General features: G+C 47.2%; 1 protein-coding gene across 2 annotated transcripts; it reads left to right on the top strand.

Moving 5' to 3' along the window:
* Positions 1–1,710: 1,710 nt before the first annotated feature.
* Positions 1,711–4,425, top strand: LOC109758411 (uncharacterized). Of its 2 annotated transcripts, none has more exons than XM_020317274.4 (7): positions 1,711–2,007; positions 2,441–2,529; positions 2,627–2,702; positions 3,119–3,168; positions 3,254–3,508; positions 3,739–3,777; positions 4,072–4,425. In XM_020317274.4, the coding sequence occupies exons 1-7, from the start codon at positions 1,863–1,865 to the stop codon at positions 4,258–4,260; spliced, it is 843 nt and encodes a 280-aa protein (XP_020172863.1). In that variant the 5' UTR covers positions 1,711–1,862; the 3' UTR covers positions 4,261–4,425. The 2 variants fall into 2 exon arrangements, with proteins under 2 accessions (XP_020172863.1, XP_020172857.1); XM_020317268.4 differs by having other exon boundaries at positions 1,712–2,007; positions 3,254–3,574.
* Positions 4,426–17,537: the final 13,112 nt, after the last annotated feature.

Raw genomic sequence — 17,537 nt, 5'->3', positions numbered from 1 at the left:
TCAACTCTGACAGTGTATAAGTTATTGAGATTACGAAGGAGGGAGGGAGATAGCAATCTTCAGCGACTGCTACCACTTAGCATGTGAATTCCCTTAATTCCTTTTCAGCATTGTTTTAGAGAGCATAATGTTGTTGCCTATGAGTTCGCTAGGAGAGGCTCTTCCAGAGAGTGGTTTGACGATGCTCCCTTTGAGCTCATTCCTCTGCTACTATATAATGTACCCTGAGTACAAGTTAATAACACTTTTTTTTTGGTAAAAACAATATACCGTTGAATTCGTATGTGAAAAGAGTTTGTAACGGTATGTTTTATATATATCATGCAACTCATATTTTAATAATATTATCAATGGTGAAAGACAACTTCAAAAAACATATTAGACCCTAAATATTTGAACTGAGAAAGTACATATTATAACATTATTCGGACTAGCTCATAAAACACCCACACACAGATCGCAGAGCAGTACCCAATGGGACATATAGTAGGATATATGTGGGACACATAGTAGTATATATGTGCTGTTAGAAACGTAGGACCTTAAAATGTAGGAATAGAAAAGAAAAAAAACACGTGAATTAAAGATTTTGTCTATTCTGAATTTATATGGAAAAACTTCAAAACTATCATTTGGATGTCGTGCAGAAAAGCGCAGGAATTATAGACGCGAATAGAGGAAAATATGAGGTGGGACCTAATGTTAGGTTTTCTCCAAATTTTATATGAAGCATCCCAATCCATATATATTTCAAAGGAATGTAAGATATCAATTCTTTTGTTTCAAATGGCACTAATATTTTTTTTCTATGTAGATCCTATCATCTAACATTCCTAGTCCCTCCTCCAAGAAAAGGCGGCTAGGGTTTCTACCTCCCGTCGGCGGCGGTGCCGCCGATCTTCCACATCTCCTGTGTCCTTAGGGCCATGGGTGTGCGGTGGATCCTGTCCCTTGCCGGCGGGAGGGCTCCGTTTTCACGTGCTTCTTCAAGTTTTTTAGGGTTTATGTCCTGCTCAAGAAGACGAGACGACGACGACTTCTTGAAGATGGAATAAGGTTCTCCCCACCTAGTCCCCGTCCCGATGCTGTGTCTAGCATCCTCGGAGGGCGTGTGGAGGTGTGTCTCCGGCGGATCTCGCGGGATTCGGTCGGTGGTTGTTTTTAGTGGATCCGCTCGGATCCGGTCTTTGTTTGTCTTTGTTCATGCGTATTCAGATTGTATTATTCCAATATAAACTTCTCTTCATCGGGACGGTTATTGTTCTGGTGCGTTGGTCCTATGGGGCCTTAGCACGACGACTTCCCGACTGTTTACTACAACAATTTGTGCCAGCTCCGGCGAGGGAGTGGCGATGACGGCGGCGAGCCTTCAGCTTGATTCAATGCTTGTAGTCGTTGCTAGGTGGTCTATTAATATGGATATAGTTTTTATTATTTTTGGTGTTTGTTGTACTGCCATGATTGGAGATGAATAGATCGACAATTTTCGGAAAAAGAAAATTCCTAGTCCCCGCAAAGAAAAACTTCCTATATTTTTCCTCATTTTGAACGGTTCTAGAAAAGGACAGAGGTTCGAAAACAAAGATTTTTCTTTTAAAGTGTGAAGTTGGGGTTTGGAAATTGCAAGGGGTGATGGGCTTGCTCGCACATGGCCCGTACGGATTACAACCGTGTAGGCCCCTTCAGTTTAGCCCAGCCGCCGTGCTTTCCACGAGTAGGCCCAACTCCTCGACGGCCAGCCGCCGGTGCTACCTCACTCCTGTGTTTCTTCATTGCAATAGCTGTGACGGCGACGACGCAGCTTGAAAGGTAGTTGTCCGCGACCAACCCCCTCCCTCTCCCGTCGACGGAGGCCGACGCCGATGGCGAGTCGGCGGGAACGCAGGCTTCCGCCCGCACCCGCTTTCCAGATGGAGAACCCCTTCAGCGTGAAGGTTCTTCAGGTCTTCACCGGCGCCGGCGTCGGCTGCGGCGTCGGAATCGGCGTCGGCCGCCCAATCTACCTAGGTAATAAGAATTAACCTTCCACGCGCTGCTGTTCCTTCTATTCTTAGGATAATCAGGATGGACATCGATCGAGTCCGTCACGAGTCGGCGGGTTCGGCATTTTGTCGAACAGCTGAAATGGGTGATGAAACGGGGCACCCTGTCGAACAGTTAGTGCCGTGCTGCCGTATGTAGTTGTAACCGTGCACGATTGTATTTTAAAGCGATTAAGGCATTTAATTTAATAAAGCGATTAAGGCACACACCAGACCAAGATCAAAATTTGATGATTGGGAAGCACAGGGAAGTAGTGTCAGCTACTTAGTTCAAGCTTGCTGACAGTGGCACCGTGCACATCCATGCTGTACTGACTGTGCTCCGTGCCAAGAAGAAATCGACTAAATTTCAGTGAGTGGCTGTTGTTTAAGCAAATGGCTGTTGTTCTGGTGGTCAGGTATGATACCGGGCCTTCAGCAAGTTATGAGTGCCACAAGAGGTGCAACCGATTCTTTTTCTGGTGTCACGAGACATGTTAATTCTGCTGTAAGTCACTCTCCCATGAGCGTATGCACGATTAAATTGATTTTGTATTTAGTGATTTTCTGGATCTGATTTTGCGTTTTAATTCCTTGTGCTCTAGCTAAGGAAAGCAGGGTTAAAGAACATTGAAGCGGGCATTGGATGCGGAGTTGGTATAGGACATGGTTTTGGGATAGGTACACATTGCAGCCATTCCATCTATTTAGCCATGTAAACTTTCTGTTGATCTATAGGTCGTGGTTATTTTCAATTATAGTGGCTCATCAAGTAAAAACATCTTTAATCTCTTACACGCTCAGTATATCTGTTCTTCTCTTGATGGCCACATAATAGTGAGTCTAGTTGCCTGCATAGAAATCAGACTAAGACTAAGATTAGGCAATTTCTTAAATTCCTGCAGTGCTTCCTGCTCAATGTTTTCTTTTTACCACAACTTATGATTCTTACCGTGTTCCTTTACATACATCATGTGCCCCGCAAATTAGTTTAGAACCATTAATGTTACATTGTGAACTGCCTTTCTGCACAAGCATGTCATCTTGTTTGCCGTGGTCTTGAAGCTAAATCAATAAAGTATCTCTTCAATTTTCAGGAATTGCCTTGAAACCACGAGCAATTCATGGAATTCAATCATCGATTGCAGTACAGACCTTAACTTTAATTTGTCCTGATTTCTTTTCTGTTTCCTTTCTTGTTGTATAAACATTAACAGAACAACTTTTTCTAGGAAGTTTTGTCCAAGTTAACTTCAAAGCTGAGGGATTCCAGTGGGGAGACAGCTACATCAGATCTTACCTCTGGTTCGTTGCCTACCAGTGGACAAAGACCCAATGGTATGTCCATGGATCTAGAGGCTAAGGCATTCAAAAGCAATTTCCAGCATACTTCAAGCAATGAAATATCACAAGTACAGCCGACTCATGAATTGCGTGGCCAGAATGGGATGCAGCAAGAGATGATAACAGGAGGTCGAACTGAAAAGGTCATTGCCAACTTTCTGCAGAGTCCCCTGTTCCAGAATGATACAAAAACGGACATCAGGGATGCAGTATGCGCTAAAATCTCACCTCTATGTTCTTGCTAACATGTATCATACATATTGATGCACTATTATATTTTGCAGCTATGTCTTCTGCTGCTCAATTTGCTTGTGCATACATTGTTGTGTAATGGACATTATAAACACTCTCTTTTTCTTTATTATTTTTACAGGCTGTAAATTTGCATGGGACGGATAATGTACTTCAGTTGGTGAGTTCAATCACATCTAATGCTCCTCATGCATACTTCTTGACTTTACTCTATGGCTCGGTAGTTCTATCCTTGTCCTTTCTGTCAGATGGGTTTTACTCATTTGCACCCAGTGTGGCCTTAAAATGATGTGCCTTACCTATTTAACGAGTACAATTTTACTCGCGGCTCAACTGACAGTATTGCCAGGGCGGTTATTGTTGCAAATCATTTTCTTGTACGGAATGGTTTACAGTTTCCGTCTTTCATTTCATAGCTCACTACTAACTAGTTCTGCATTTCTTGCTTGTCCAGGTGCTGAAGCACCAAAGAGTTATCGAAGAATTACGAGACGAGAATGAAAAGCTGCGTCAGGTGCTCATAGAGGAACTTAAGATTTCACCAGCTAAATTACAACCGGATCGGACAAGTGGAGTGAAGGCCTACTATCCATGCTCGGAGTGCTTTGACTGCCGCCGTCGAAGTCGGAAATCAAACAGATAGCAGTGGCATTGACTCTAGTTATTTGTAGCCAAGTTTTTGCTATTTTTTCCACTAGCCGAATCTTTCACTAGAGCAATAGTCATAGCTTTCTGCATGATATTCTCAACAACAACGGCCAGGCCAGCTATTTTTGCTGAGACACTTTATCTGATCTACGTTATGTTCCATGTAGATGGTGAAAATTTTGAAGCTTGATGTCTCTACTCGGTACAACAAGTGATGTGTGGCTTATCTTGCAATCACACATATAAGTTTGAAATGTTCTTCATGTAAACAAAAGATGATGTTGTAGGAGCTAAAACCCATTTTTACATGTTAGAGCATCTCCACTAGGCCCCCCAAGATGCCTCCCGAAGCACCTTTTTTAGCACCGGCGTAAAAAAAAGCCCCAGTCAGGCCCCCAACATGCTATTTTGCGCCGGATTTAGGAAAATTTAGCCCGGGCGACCACAGGCGAAACCCAGCCCGCCGGGGCGCACTTGGGACCGCCGGCGTCACTTTTTGCATGGCAAAACCCCACCAGTCAGTCTCTTTTCTCTCTCTCTCTCTCCTTCTTTTGCTGCTAGGCCCACCGCGTGCATGTGCATTAAAAGAATCTTCAGCCCCGCCTCCTCCGCCCCGCTCCACTTCCTCGCCGCCTCGCCTGCTCCGCCGGCTCGCGCTCGCTTCCGGCCCCACCGCCTCCCCCGCGCTCGCCTCCGGCCCCACCGCCTCCCCCGCGCTCGCCTCCGGCCCCTCTGCCTTCCCCGCTCGCCTCCGCCGGCCCGAGCTCACCACCGCCCCCTCCCTCGATGGTCGCAGGGCGAGGAGGAGCGCGCCGGCAACGACTGCAAGCAACGGAGGGACGGGATGGCCCATACCTTGAGCGTCTTGTCCCAGGAGACGGAGAAGAGGAGGCGTCCGTCCGTGGACGCGGCGACGCCGGACACGGAGTCGGAGGTGGATGTTGGCTCCAGGGTGCGAAGGTCGTGGAGGGCGACAGACGCCGGCCTGGCGACGACGAACCCGCGGGAGGCGTCCACCGCCGCGACAGCCGCTGCCGCTGACGCCGCCGTGGGCGGAGGGATGAGCGTGGCGACGTGGGCGAAGGAGGCGGCATTCGACGTGGCAGCCATCTTCTCGCCTGCGCTGCACCGGTCCTTGGTCCTCTGCTCCGCTGGCTCGCGCTCGTGCTCATGCTGCTCGAGCTCGGCGGCGAGGCCGGGCCGGCCGTGGCCTGGGGCGGGCGCGGCCTGGGCACGGCTTGAGGGTGGACACGACTGGAAGCTTTTTCACCCCCAGGCCAAAAGTTCCGCCGGCAGCCCCCCAAGAGGCGAGAAAAATGCCTCCTCGAGGGCACAACGGCTAGAGATGCTCTTAAACGCTTCTGCAAAGAATATGAATTTGTTCTCAGTTTAGGCCCCTTTGGAGAGCAAAGAAAAACTTGGAATCTTGAGATAATGCCTCACAACTCGTACTGGTGTTGTTAACCCAGAACAAGAGAAAAGAAATCCTTTAAAACATGGTATAACTAACAACACGCATTTTTTTTGGAGAAAAGTGTCATTTCAAGGTCAAAACCTGTCTGAAGCACAGGGGTGTCAGATGCCTTTGGAGTGGTGGACTTGTCTGCCTCCAACGTAGTGGACTCATCTGGTGTAGAGTGACTTCACGATGCATCCCAAACCCATAAAGTTGAAACGAGTCTAAAGTGTAGCGTCACGAAATCATCCCTCTGACCACGAGCATAACAATTTCCTACCCCTCTCTTATCACTTAGATGTAAGCTACATTGCCTACTCTTTGTCTACCGTGTCTTATCCGTGGTACTCCCTCCGGTCTTTTTACTCTGCATATTAGGTTTGTCTGAAGTCAATCTCATCCAACTTTGACCAAGTTTATACAAAAAATTATTAACATTCACATAACAACATCAATATCATTAGATCCATCTCGGAATATATTTTCATATTATATTTATTAGATATTATAGATGTTAATATTTTCTAATATAAATTTGGTCAAATTTAGCAAAGTTTGACTTAGACAAATCTAATGTGCAGAGTAAAAAGGACCGGAGGGAGTATATATTATGCCGCTTGAGTTCACCCTCTACACCAACCCAAGCAAGTACTCCAAAGTCCAAACAATCATGTTATAAGATGCATGTGAGCTGGTACATTACAAAATGAATGAAGAGGCAAATTTCGACAACCGGCTCCACCCACCCTTATGTGGCAACATTGAACCCCTCTTCGTGGAAGGAGAATGGAGTTATCCTATTTATCTAGTGATGCAAGAAGTATGCAATGGCATAACAGGCTTTGCCTATAGCTAGGCATTTCCCCAACTCTATTATTTACTCACTACTCTCAACTCCCCTATTATTTGGATAAGGATAATGAAGAGGGAACCCGAATCTCAAAATTAAGAGGACATGATGACATTGTGTTGCTATGTGCGTATTGCCTCCATCTACATCCCCAACGATGCATTGCCGTGCTGCACCCTCGACACCAAATGTCGAGTTGCAGATCGGCGCGGTCAGCCACCGCGTCAATCATGTGCATTTGTCCAAGGGCACGGCCACGGACGGCAACCCAGTGCAGCGGTTGTTCAAGGGGATCACGCCAGGCGTCCTCGCCTCCCCGGCGACGCCACCCCCGCGCTCCTCAGCTCCACCCAAGACTCGAGCACCTCCGCTCCGGCAAGGCAGAGTGCTGGGAGGGCGGCGACTCGCACTGTCGTCCCAGTATCGCAGCGCGCCACGATGCAGCTGGTCCAGGAGCTCGGAGACCTAGACCCGAAGGACAAGATGACACCCAAAGTTGCGGAGGCACTAATCAAGCGTTTCGACGAGCCCCCCACCGACCGCGAGGTCGAGAGCATCACCAAGCTCAAACACATGGACCTAGTTGCGCTTAGGATCGCCGCCAGCATGGCCGGCCCTGAGGCAGCTGCCGACGAGGCCATGGTGTGATCATGGTTTGAGTTAGGTTTTTCTTTCATGTTAGTGCCCTCTGTAGCAGTGGTCAGGACTAGACGACGCTGGGGTTTTGGGCCTGTTGGTGGCCGGCGTCGCCACCTGGATCAGATGGATGTGTGTTGTAAGCTTGCTTCCAGTTGCTTGAGTAGAAATCGTAGTCGATGGAGAATTGCATTGTGTCCCCATGAATGACACAAATTGTCCAATTATGAGCTAGAACGTTGGGGGGCTAAATTCGTCGGCGAAGCGTGAAGCAGTTAGGGAAGTAGCCGACGCGCAAGCTTGCCATTCTCAATCTGCAAGAAACAAAAATCGAGACATGGACAATCCAGGTAGCACATGAGATTGGGGGACACCGCCTGGAAGGCTGCGTAGTGCTTCCGACAGTAGGATCTAGGGGCGGGACGGCGATTTTCTGGGACAAGGACCTAGTACAAGTAGAATCTCATGCTTTGGGGCAATTCTTGATCATTGTCTCTGCATGGCTCCTCGCCTCATCAACAGCTTTCTGGTTGACCAAAGTCTATGGCCCCACCGATGACGACATGAAGGACGCGTTCCTGGCTGAACTTGCTGTCGCTGCACCACCACTAGGCCAACCCTGGCTGCTGGTTGGCGACTTCAACATCATCTATCAAGCTAGGGATAAGAGTAAGCTCAACTTAAATAGGCAGATCAGGGGTAGATTCACGAACGCCGTTGATTTCGCAGGGCTTAGGGAAATTAAGTGTAAAATAGGAGGTTCACTTGGAGTAGCGAGCGCGAACAACTGACTTTCTACAGCATCGACAAATTCCTTTGCAACACGGATTGGGAGGTGTTGTTCCTCTCCTACATGCTGATGGCAGCCTCGACCTCATGTTCTGATCATTGCCCGCTGATGCTGACAAGCGCTGCAGCTCCTCACAAAAACGCCCACTTTCGTTTTGAGAGTTTCTGGGTGAAGTACCTGCAGTTTCAGGAAGAAGTCAAGAAGTCTTGGGACAGTCCTGTGAACCATGATTGCCTGATCGTCCAGATGAAGGTGAAGATGCAGCGCACAGTGAAGGACTTGATGATCTGGAGCAAGAGCCTGTTTGGAGGGGCAAAACTGAAATTCCATCTCGCAAATGAAGTCATCCTACGGCTAGATGTGGCCCAGGAGAAGAAGACCCTGACGATGGAAGAGTTTCAGTTGCGCAAGCAGCTCAAACTTCGTGTCCTAGGGTTGGCTGTGATCGAGCGCGCAAGGAGGAGGCAGGCCTCAAGGGTGCTATGGTTGAAGGCGGGAGACGCCAGCACGCGTTGTTTCCATGCAAAGGTCTGCTCGCGCCGACAATGGAACTTCATCCACTCCCTCGCAACCCCGGACCACACGGCAACTGCACGTGAAGACAAGGCTAAGGTCGTCCATGACCATTTGCCTCTCTGTTGGGCACAAGAGCACAAAGGCAATGCACTATCAACTGGGGTGAGCTACAGCTGCCGCCAGTCCACAACCTGGACTGGATGTCCCGTTTTCATAAGGTGAAGTGTGGGCGGCAATCGTTGCTTCGCCGACCGAGAAAGCGTCAGGACCGGACGGCTTCACGGGAAATTTCTTCAGGGCCTGCTGGCAGACGATCAAGAGGGTTGTCATGGCCATTTTTTATTGCTTCTACAACATGTCGGCCAACAATTTCAAAGAAATCAACGATGCTCTCATCGCACCACTTCCCAAGAAGGATGGCGCGATAGAGCTTGGGCACTTCAGGCCAATAAGTTTGATTCACTTGATTGCTAGGTTGATTGCTAAGGTTTTGTCCAGTCATCTATCCAATATCATCAGGACGATCATCTCCCCGGCCCAAAGTGCTTCCAGAAATCCAAGTGCATTAATGACAACTTTTTGTTTGGCCAAAACACCGTCACGTCATTGCATAGGAAGAAGAGAGGTGCCCTGCTGTTCAAACCGGACATTGCTCGTGCTTTTGGTTCAATCTCCTGGGAGTACTTGCTCGAATTGCTGCGACAGCTGGGGTTCAGTGAGCGCTGGCGTGAGTGGATCACAATCCTGTCCACCTCGTCATTGGTTTGCCTGTTGAACAGCACGGTCGGGGAGCAAATCATGCACATAAGTGATCTGCGCTAGGGCGATCCAATATCTCCCATTCTGTTCATGTTGGCAATCGATCCGCTGCACAGGCTGCTGAAGGCGGCGTCCAATGATGGCACGTTGGCACCCCTTTCGGGCCAACTCTTGGCATTACCCATCAACCTGTATGTGGATGATGTCGTCATGTTCACAAATCCAGTTAAGGCTGAGGTGGATGCGCTGATGCAGATCCTACTGCTGTTTGGGAAGGCAACCAGGCTCGGGATCAACCACGATAAGTCAACCATGGCCACAATCTCGTGCGAGGAGCTGAATTTGGACGAAATCCTTGAGAATTTTGGCGGCAAGCAGGCTGCATTCCCCGTCAAATACCTTCGCTTGCCCATCACTCTATATCAATTGAGAATGGTTTAGTTGTAGTTCATCCACGACAGAATTCGGGCCTGGCTGGCCGGCTGGAAGGGAAGGCTCCTGACAATCGTGGTTCGTCGGGTCTTGGTCAAGTGCGTGTTATCTGCTATGCCAACGTTTTCCATCACTGCTTTGCGTGCTCCCATGAAGTTCTTCTATGAAGTTGAAAAAATTCGGCGCAAGTTTCTATGGGCGCACGACGCAGAGCTCACTGGCGGGGTGTGCAAGTTTAACTGGCAACGTGTCTGCTCATTGATGGAGTTTGGGGGGCCCGACATCCACAACCTGGACAAATTCAGCAGGGTTGTTCGTCTGTGGTGGCTCTGGTTGGCCTGGTCAAGCCCCGACAAGCCCTGGGCGGGCACCAAAACCCCTGTGACAGATCTGATGGCCAGCTCTTCGACGACTACACAAAGGTGACTGTGCACGATGGCAAGCGGGCATGCTTCTGGAAATCTACCTGGCTGGACACGATACTTGCTATTTGTGAGCTGCGTTGGGATTTCCTTAAAGAGGAGAGTATGAAGCAGTATAGTAGAGATAAGTATTTTCCTCGGATAAGAACAAGGGTTATCAATCCAGTAGGAGAACCACATAGAACCTCGTTAGCAGCACATACACATACAAAATCAAATACTTGCACCCAACGCAAACAAGGGGGTTGTAAATCCCCTGATAGTTAATTGCAAGGATCAAATCTCATAGTGATAGATAGATAAAAATTCAAAATAAAATAACGGTAAATAAATTGCGGCAAGCTATATTTGGATTTTATATATGATAAAAGATAGACTCGGGGCCATTGTTTTCACTAGAGGCTTCTCTCTTCAAAATAGCATACGGTGGGTAAACATTATTGTTGGGCAATTGATAGAAAAGCGCATAGTTATACGATATTCAAGTCGATGATCATGTATATAAGCATCACGTCCAAGACAAGTAGACCGACTCCTGCCTGCTGATACGTCTCCAACGTATCTATAATTTTTTATTGTTCCATGCTATTATATTATCAATCTTGAATGTTTTATATGCATTATTATGCTATTTATATCATTTTTGGGGACAAACCTATTAACCTAGTGCCTGGTGCCAGTTGATGTTTTTTCCTTGTTTTGGTCTTTACAGATAATCAATACCAAATGGAGTCCAAATCGAACGAAACTTTTTAACGATTTTTCTTGGACCACAAGACACCCTCGAAGCTTCGGGAGGAGGCCAGAAGAGCCATGAGGAGACGACAAGCTCGAAGGGCACACCCTAGGCTCGTGGGCCCCCTGTTGCTCCTCTAGCCCTAATTCTTCTTATATAAATACTCAAATATTCCCCGTAGACCAGAGGGCACACCAAACATACTTTTCCACCGTCGGAAGTTTTTGTCTTCGTGAGATCCCATCTGGTGACCTTTTCCGACACTCTGCCGGAGGGGGATTCGATCACGGAGGGCTTCTACATCAACCTTGCCGCCCTTCCGATGATGTGTGAGTAGTTTACACTACTGCAGGATGCTGCTAGCGCAAAACTACGATCAGAGACCCTTCGACGAAACTGTGTGCAATGCAATAATCGCAAACGGTGGTGTAAAAGAACCGTCAAAAAAGGTGCAAAACATTTGCGATGGCGGAGCCATCAAACATGGTTCAGATTTTAGTTGCATGTACGATCTAGGGCATACAGTTCAGTCCAATGAACTGTTTGCGATGAGGCGGAACAAAAGAAACGGGCAGCCTGATGAAGGCGTGTGCGATATAGAGCATACGGTTCACTCGGACAAACTATTTGTGATTAGGCAACACAAAAGAAACGGTCAGCTAGATCAAGGTGTGTGTGATTGAGGGCATACGCTTCAGAAGGATTAACTATTTGCGATTAGGCAACGGAACAGAAACGGGTAAGCCAGATCAAAGTGTTTGCGATTGATGACATACACTTCACATGGATGAATTGTTTGCGATTAGCCACAACAAACTGAAACAGTTAGATAGATCAACGTGTGTGCGCTAGACGGGCACACACATTCTAATTAAAAGAAGCGTGCACGATGGTAATAACGAGCGCGCATGATTGTTGGAACAAGACGTGTGCTGACATTGCCTATTGCGGTGCACCCTATGGTGCAAACGCCACGTACGCGGCCAGAAGGCGTACGTGCCCACGTTACGCCTTCCGGGAATAGTGCCGCACTTATAACCGTCAGTAAATTTTGAGCATGCGTCCTGTCATAATTTTTTTAGAAGAACAGGGAGGCCGCGTCCCGTCACATTCCAAATTGCAAACCTATTCACACCGATCAAAACCTAAACGGTTTCCCACTTAGGAGCGTATTACTACGCGGTTATAAATACTGCTACTCCAAGATGACTACACATTCCTCCTCAACTCCTCATCCACAAAAAGTCAAAAACAAACAAGTCATTCATCATCTTTCCCTTCCGTCCGCCATGGTCAGCGTGAGTTCTGAGTCGAGAGATTGCCACCAGGGAGAGGCGAGCCTGGAAGCGGAAGCACGAGAGATGTCCCGCCTCGACGCGAAAGCAGCCAACATGTCCTGCCGCACGGCCATAGTAGCAGAGAGGTCCCGCCGCACCATCAAAACAGCACGGAGGTCCCGCCGCGCCGTCGATGCAGCAGACTGGTCCGGCCGCGCCGCGGAAGCAGAAGAGATGTCCCGCCGCGCCGCGAATGCAGCAGAGATGTCCTCCCGCGCCGCGGCGACCTGGGAAAATGTCTCGCGGGCAGGCGAGGACTCTTACAGGCGCATGCGTGCCCTTGTCCTTAGGCAGATGGATCAGATCTCCAGGTGGGCGAGGTTGCAGGATGACCTGAAAGCCTCGTTTGAACAGTCTACCGACGTCATCCGGCAACTAAATGAGAGCAATGCGAAGCTCCGGGCCGAGCGCGACCTGCTGAGGGCGAACATCGTCGGAAGTGCGGAGCAGCAGGAGCAGACCACTGCCTTGTTGAAGAGGACCGGCGTCATCATCGAAAAACTTATGGACGAGAATGCCATGCTGCGCATCGAGCGCAGAAGGCTGGTGGAGGAATTCGTGGATGCTCTCAAGAAGCATCTTGAGGACAAGAAAGAGCTCGTCGCCGCTCGCCGTGGAGACTAGTTCCCACGGCCTGCAGCAACGCATCAAGAAAGTAGAGATCAGCGAGCCAGATCGTTGTCTTCCTTCTTCTTTTGCCCTTGTGTATTTTGGGCGTTGCCGCATGTGGCTTTTTTAATTATGTTTCTAAATATGTAAGACAATTATTATCCACTGTCATCATCCTTATATTCATCATGCTTGCTATAAGTCACAGTCGATGCTATACAGGTCCGTAGGATCTTACATCAAGATCCGTGCAAAACTTTCTTTTCCGATTTTCATTTTTCTCTCTTAAATCTCAGTCCAGTGAGACATATAGCCACGCCGTAGAACAGGTGCTCGGGCGCCATTAATGGAGACGTTGGGAGGGAGGTGCGCGGCGGGTAGCGGTCAAAGGGCTCTCCTCCCGATGAGCACGTGCAGGGGTCTGATCGCACACCTCCCGTACGCAAATAGCTACCCCGCACGGCACCTCCTAGCCAATAAAAAAAGGGGACGCGTGGCCACACGTAATTGGTAAGTAGAACGCCCACGGTTTCAATAATACTTGTGTTTCCGATTTGTAACGTGACAGCACTTGTTCCAAAATGACTTTGTTGATTGTTAATGTGTGCGCCTTCGCAAATCGAATAGAAAAATTACCATAGCATGTTGGTGCCATGTCAGGACACCATGCCAAGTTTCATGATTTTCAGGCGTGTTTTGGAATTACAGGAATTAAAAAACCAAGTTTCTCAATATTTCCGGCCGAGCCACGACGCCCAGATGTTTGAATTTCACTCCCATCTCTTGCATGGGACCTAGAAATTCATCCAAGGACACACATGTGATTTTTCAAACAACTTTGGTGCACCAGAGCCTATGCTTGTAGTTCAAATTTGAATTATGCACATTAAATGCCCAGAAACTCTATTAATGTATAAAAAAGGCCAAAGGAACCCGGAATAATTCCAAAATTTAGCACGATACTTCTATTTGGTCTAATCTGGCTGGTGTAAAAAAATTAAGGCGGGAGAAGGCAGTGTACGTATGTCGTTTCGCACACGGAGGTGACACGTTCCCTCTCGGAACCACGAGCCTTCTTGAGGGAAGCTCCGGTTCGCAAGAAGCTTACACCAAAGCTTGTCCCAATTCGGCCAAAAAATTACCGCAACATGTTGGTGCCATGTCATGACACCATGCCAAGTTTCATGATTTTCAGGCGTGTTTTGGAATTACAGGAATTAAAAAACCAAGTTTCTCAATCTTTCCGGCCGAGCCACGACGCCCAGATGCTAGAATTTCACTCCCATCTCTTGCATGGGACCTAGAAATTCACCCAAGGACACACATGTGATTTTTCAAACAACTTTGGTGCATTGGAGCCTGTGCTTGTAGTTCAAATTTGAATTATGCACATTAGATGCGCAGAAACTAAATTAATGTATAAAAAAGGCCAAACAAACCCGGAATAATTCCAAAATTTAGCACGGTACTTCTATTTGGTCTAATCTGTCTGTGTAAAAAAATTAAGGTGGGAGAAGGCAGTGTACGTATGTCGTTTTGCACACGGAGGTGACACGTTCCCTCTCGGAACCACGAGCCTTCTTGAGGGAAGCTCCGGTTTGCAAGAAACTTACACCAAAGCTTGTCCCAATTCGGCCAAAAAAATTACCTCAACATGTTGGTGCCATGTCATGACACCATGCCAAGTTTCATGATTTTCAGGCGTGTTTTGGATTTACAGGAATTAAAAAACCAAGTTTCTCAATCTTTCCGGCCGAGCCACGACGCCCAGATGTTTGAATTTCACTTCCATCTCTTGCATGGGACCTAGAAATTCACCCAAGGACACACATGTGATTTTTCAAACAACTTTGGTGCACTGGAGCATGTGCTTGTAGTTCAAATTTGAATTATGCACATTAAATGCGCAGAAACTCAATTAATGTATAAAAAAGGCCGAACGAACCCGGAATAATTCCAAAATTTAGCACAATACTTCTATTTGGTCTAATCTGCGTGTGTAAAAAAAAAAGTAAGGCGGGAGAAGGCAGTGTACGTATGTTGTTTCGCACATGGAGGTGACACGTTCCCTCTCAGAACCACGAGCCTTCTTGAGGGAAGCTCCAGTTTGCAAGAAGCTTACACCAAAGCTTGTCCCAATTTGGCCAAAAAAATTACCGCATCATGTTGGTGCCATGTCATGACACCATGCCAAGTTTCATGATTTTCAGGCGTGTTTTGGATTTACATGAATTAAAAAACCAAGTTTCTCAATCTTTCCGGCCGAGCCACGACGCCCAGATGTTTGAATTTCACTCCCATCTCTTGCATGGGACCTAGAAATTCACCCAAGGACACACATGTGATTTTTCAAACAACTTTGATGCACTGGAGCATGTGCTTGTCGTTCAAATTTGAATTATGCACATTAAATGCCCAGAAACTCAATTAATGTATAAAAAAGGCCAAACAAACACGGAATAATTCCAAAATTTAGCACGATACTTCTATTTGGTCTAATCTACCAGTGTACAAAAATTAAGGTGGGAGAAGGCAGTGTACGTATGTCGTTTCGCACACGGAGGTGACACGTCCCCTCTCGGAACCAAGAGCCTTCTTGAGGGAAGCTCTGGTTTGCAAGAAGTTTACACCAAAGCTTGTCCCAATTCGGCCATAAAATTTACTGCAGCATGTTGGTGTCATGAGTCATGACACCATTCCAAGTTTCATGATTTTCAGCCATGTTTTGGATTTACAGGAATTAAAAACCCAAGTTTCTCAATCATTTCGGCCGAGCCACAACACCCAGATGTTTGAATTTTATTCCCATTTCTTGCATGGGACCTATAAATTCACACAAAGACACACATGTGATTTTTCAGCAAACTTTGGTGCATTGGAGCATGTGCTTGTAGTTCAAATTTGAATTATGCACATTAAATGCCCAGAAACTCAATTAATGCATAAAAATGCCAAACGAACCCGGAACAATTCCAAATTTAAACACGACACTCATGTACTAGTTGCATGTTCACTGTACGTAAATGTTCTAGCAATTCAAAGACCATCCTTTCCCTCCGTAACACCATTTTGTCTTTCAAAACATAATGAAAAAAATCAGGTATACCACAAATAGTTTACTAGAAAGAATCATGTGGGATGCGATATAAAATATCTTGGCGCACCGTCTTGTCTGGCTTACGCAGGAAGCTTCGTCGTCTACAGTCCACCGCCCCCGATTGAACCACACTTGCGCGCCAGTTTCTCGCGGCACCGAGCAAATTTTTTTTGCCACCACAAAAGTATCTATCTCCCCGCCCCTCCCTCCTACCAAAAGCCACATTTCCACTGTTCCTCCTTGCTTTCCTAGTTCAAACCTTCACTGCTACTTACTGGCAGCTCAACCTCCCCGCCGGCGACCCTTCTTCTTGCAACGCCGCCTCCTCGGCGGCTACCCTTCTTCTTGTAGCGCCGCCTCCTCGCCGGTGACCCTTCTTCTTGCAGCGCCGCCTTCTCGCCGGCGACCCTTCTTCTTGCTGCGCGGCCTCCGCGCCGCCGACCCTTCTTCTTGCTGCGCGGGCTCGTCGATATGGTCAAGTAATCCACACCCCACCCACACCATCCTCCTCCTTTCTCGTCCCACATGCCCCGACCGACGGAGCGACACCTTCCACCGAAATCACTGCCCCCTCCTCCAATTAAGCGCCGCCCACAGCCATTTTACACGTAGTATAACGTGGAGCTGAGTAGCACGCGGCCACACGCACGTACAAGGTCGCTATGGCTGCCATGCGTGTCGACTGCCAGATCTTGGAGGAGCACCTCGTCTTCGAGGCCACCGTCGACACCGCCACGCGGTTGTCTACTTTAAAATACAGTTCGTGATGTTTTCTCGAGGCCACCGCTAGTGCCTTCTAGTGATTTGTCCTCTGTAATGTTAATATGCAATCTAATGTTCAGTTAATAGTTTGGTCCTCTGAAATATAATGTTCAGTTAACACTTTGGTCCAACAATTGCTACATTTCGTAGTACTGTTTTCAAACATTCTTTGTTTTGTTAACTGTCTTATCTTCTAGTACATGTTTCTATTCTGCAATGTCGTGCTCAGTTAACTATTTTGGTTCATTTGGTCTGCTGTCCATTTAACTGTTTGGTTCAGTTCTGCAATTTGATTTTCATTTGCCGTGGGTACAATTTTGTATTGTTATGCATGTGACAGCAATCGAATTTGGCTGTACTCAATACATATTCTACTGATAGTATGGCAACTCTCAGTTAACGTGATCAAGATCTTCCTTATGTGTGTTGCAGGGAAACAATGGGAGACACTGCAGTTTACCATCGAGGTTTGTTCAAGCAGGGTCCTTTGGCTAATAGCACATTATTGTGCAGTTGCAGGAATCATTCTAATATTTAGGTTTCTTACAATTTGGTCTTGCACATATAGGTCCTGCTGTCAGAGGCTTAGACCCACTGTTCGACCCATTTTGCATATGGGGAAATGAGATGTCCATGAATATCAGTCAAGTCAAGAAACTTAGAAAGATTGTTAGGATGAAGAAACTTGCGACGAATAACAGCAAGATCTTTGTTTGCACAATGAAGAAGACATCAGTCAACTATAGGATGGTACCAACTCTTTTACCTTGTTTTTACCCCTTGCGCCATTTCAAAATTTACAACAGCGATTTATGCATAGCTTTGTTTTCAGTACTTTTCAAAGCAGTTCACCGATGATTACCTCTCAAA

The sequence above is a fragment of the Aegilops tauschii genome, chromosome 1 (assembly GCF_002575655.3).
Source record: "Aegilops tauschii subsp. strangulata cultivar AL8/78 chromosome 1, Aet v6.0, whole genome shotgun sequence".
Classification (NCBI taxonomy): domain Eukaryota; kingdom Viridiplantae; phylum Streptophyta; class Magnoliopsida; order Poales; family Poaceae; genus Aegilops; species Aegilops tauschii.
This window is presented reverse-complemented; position numbering and strand designations above follow the sequence as displayed.

What these genes read in the sequence shown, in the direction of transcription:
- LOC109758411 (XM_020317268.4), top strand. Translation starts at nt 1,863, where the DNA reads ATGGCGAGTCGGCGGGAACGCAGGCTTCCGCCCGCACCCGCTTTCCAG. An exon ending in CGAGACATGTTAATTCTGCT is followed by an intron (nt 2,530 to 2,626) that starts GTAAGTCACTCT and finishes CTTGTGCTCTAG; the next exon opens with CTAAGGAAAGCAGGGTTAAA. An exon ending in AGGACATGGTTTTGGGATAG is followed by an intron (nt 2,703 to 3,118) that starts GTACACATTGCA and finishes TTCAATTTTCAG; the next exon opens with GAATTGCCTTGAAACCACGA.